At 37.5% G+C, this 3,242-nt stretch overlaps 1 protein-coding gene across 1 annotated transcript; it reads right to left on the bottom strand.

Annotated features, from left to right (window-relative positions):
* Positions 1-658: 658 nt before the first annotated feature.
* Positions 659-3,028, bottom strand: LOC114743191 (receptor-like protein EIX1; the record flags this gene model as incomplete). Its single annotated transcript, XM_028931381.1, has 3 exons — positions 1,227-3,028; positions 1,037-1,094; positions 659-925 (listed from the first exon to the last, which is right to left on the bottom strand). Coding segments are annotated over exons 1-3 (2,127 nt in total), but the record flags the coding sequence as incomplete, so codon positions are not given.
* Between the last annotated feature and the right edge of the window lie 214 nt (positions 3,029-3,242).

Raw genomic sequence — 3,242 nt, 5'->3', positions numbered from 1 at the left:
ACACATTAGAGATGAAACGATAAGTTAGACAAGTCTAATTGAGAATATCTCATAGTATATAGGTAACAACAAGGTTAAACAGGACGAAATTGACGACGGTAATTAATTAACATAAGCACACATGACATGGATGCCTTATTTTGACGGTGGCTAATAGAAACCTATTCCACATATATTTGCTTCTGCTCCAAACTGCCTCTCTCATGATCTCCCAGCTTCCATTAATCGGGCTCCTCTCATCACCCTGCTTATAATCCATAGCATTCAAAACCAAAGTCACCGTATGTAAAAGTTTCATGAATGAATAATTAAATTGATCTGGGAAGTTCGAGACTCATCCAAATGGTTTCAGATATTTTATATATCCTTTTTCGTGACAAGTAAGAAATTACTTTGGATCAATTGATCTATTTTTGTTTCCCAATTTTGTTGAAAAGGAAAACGAAGGAAAGAATATTATCACTTACTTTTCAAAGAACCTGCGGCATCTTGATATGTTGATTACTGTGAGCACAAAGATCTTGTCGTATAGATTATGCAGGAAGGTGAAGTAAGCATGTCTCCAAGCGGGGAAGAGAAGCAATGGGCCAAAGATGGCCCAAAATCCAGTAGCAAATCCCAAACCCATACTTATGTAGAAGCCTTGGCTCAAAATTGAATCATCATCATGCTTCTCAATTGTAAACGAGTCTTTTGGATTTCTGTTTTCATCAGGACAAAGCCTTTCAAGTGGACTCCCACATAGATAGGGATTTCCCTCATATACAGATGCATCGAAGCCTTGGAGTTGCGTTCCAGATGGAATTTTTCCAGATAAATTATTATGAGATAGGTTCAAAACGGCAAGCCTATCAATTTGAGATAGACTTGAAGGGATTTTTCCGGACAAATGATTTGTTGATAAATCAAGAAAATCAAGGGCATGCAACTTTCCTAACTCCCAAGGGATTTCACCACTCAGATTGTTATTTGATAAATCTAAAGAAACTAGTTCTGAGAGGCTCCCAATTTCTTCTGGAATCTTGTCAGATAATTGATTCCCAGATAGGTCAATTAACCTCAAAAGTCTTTTGTTGTCCTTGAATGACAACTCTTTTCCTTTCCATCTCACTGTGGGATAAAAGTCATATTCAACTACCCAAGAAGGGGAATTATTCTTAAAGACAAAGAATTGCTCGATGGCATCATAGATGCTAGGTTTATGAGTCATCATGATGAAATTTTAGAGGCATTTGGGTATATGTCCAGACAAGTTATTCATTGAAAGATCTAAAACCTGAATAGTTGACAAATGACAAAGATGGGACGGCAAACTTCCATGAAAGTTGTTGTTTGTCAAGCTAAGAACTTGCAACTTAGGAAAGTTAGATCCTGATATCCATGAAGGTATAGGTCCTACTAATTCATTTCTTCCCACGTCCAACATCACCAAGTCGATGCAATTCTTCAAGGATGGGAGTTGGCCTATGAAGTGATTGTTGCGTAAAATTAAGTGGCGGACCAAAAGTAAGGAACCTATAGAGGTTGGAACCTTTCCAGAGAATTCATTGTTGCTGAAATCAACGATTCTTATTGAATTTAACCCATTCAAACAATCTGGAAGTTGTCCTTTAAAGTGATTGCCTGACATGTTCAAAAAGCTTAGACCTTTCTTGGCAGAGCAAAGAAAAGAGGCCATTGTTGCTGTGTCTGATATGCCAGCATCAGAAACATCAAGATAGGATATGCCATTTTGTGTTTGAAGCCATTTTGGAAATGAGGGGCCCATCATGCAGGATTGTATACCCAATGATTTCAATTGAAAATGAGGAATCCAATTATCATTGAATTGCAAAGTAAATGAGTTTTGGAATAAATATAAGAACTTCAATTTTGTGAGATTTGCAAGGGGGCCCAAATTTGTAATCTCACCATCCAAAAAGTTTCCAAAAACATCAAAATATTGCAATTCTAACATATTTGCAATTGTTTTTGGCAGTGTTCCATTTAGGTGATTGTTATCGAGTGCCAAGTATTGAAGAGAATTCATTGTTTTTCCAACATCATATGGAATGGGACCTTCTAAGAGGTTTTCTGCGAGATCCAGGTGTGTAAGACTAGAGTTTAAATGGAACAACCAGGGAAATATGGATGATGTGAACTTATTGTGAGATAGACTAAGCTCTGTTATGGAATAAGAAAAATTCCATGCAGAGGGATGCACAAAAAGAAGATCTTTATATGAAAGACTACAATTTCTGAGTGATAGAGTTTGTAGATTTGGTAGCAGACCAACCATGTGCAACCAATTTCTGGACTCTCTAAGATTTGACACATCATCTAGTTCAAGCGACCTCAAAGAAGAAAGGTGAGAAATCCATGAAATGTCATCAACATCAATCAAGAGATTGTCATTTGAATCAAGGACAAGAATCTCTAATCTTGAAAGATTACCAAGTTGGTGAGGAATTAAGCCCCCTAAATGGTTGTGATGGAGAGTGAGTTGCAACAAGTTAGAAATATTTCCCAGTTGCCAAGGGATTTCTCCTGTGAGGTAGTTTAGTTGGAGATGAAGATTCTGTAGGCGTGAGAGTTTTCCTAATTGATGAGGAATTTTCCCACCAAAGTAAGCATGGCTTAGATCAAGGAATCTTAAATTGTTAAGAGAACTAAGAAAATCTGGAATTGGGTTTTGATCAAAATCATTCCAACTAAGATCAAAATAACTCAAATGTTGCAGTTCCACCAAAGAAGGCCTAATCTCACCTCTCAAAGGTTTATCATAATCACGAGCACAAAGATCGAGCTTCACAACATGGCCTGTTCGGTTGCTACAGTGAATGCCCCACCAGTGGCAACAATCAGCGTCTCCATTTGGACCCCATGAAGATAAGATGCCGTGCTCATCCACAAGACCTTTCTTCAGCTCCAAAAGTGCTTCCCTTTCTCTCTTTGTGCAACTCTTGCTTCCGTTGGTGTGCAAAATCCCTATCTGCAAAACCCACACCAAGAATATGGTTTGAAGCACTTTTAGACTGTTCCAATACATGATCACTCTCTCTCACAAAACTTGCTTTGCATCAAATGAATGAAAACTCAAATGTATATTAGTTTACTTCTCAGAAGGAAAATGAAGTATAAGCCTTAAAGACTTCATAATATAGTTGACTAGTTGACGCAGAATAATTCCTTGTCAACAAACCAATCAGTGAACATTACAATGTGAAAAGGGGAAGTGAAAAAAAAAGGTTGTTATGTGAAGA

The sequence above is a fragment of the Neltuma alba genome, unplaced genomic scaffold, assembly GCF_004799145.2.
Source record: "Neltuma alba isolate B1F8T4 unplaced genomic scaffold, ASM479914v2 tig00003970_pilon, whole genome shotgun sequence".
Taxonomy (NCBI): Eukaryota; Viridiplantae; Streptophyta; class Magnoliopsida; order Fabales; family Fabaceae; genus Neltuma; species Neltuma alba.
Note: the sequence above shows the minus strand (reverse complement) of the source record. Positions and strands in the feature narration are given on the sequence as shown.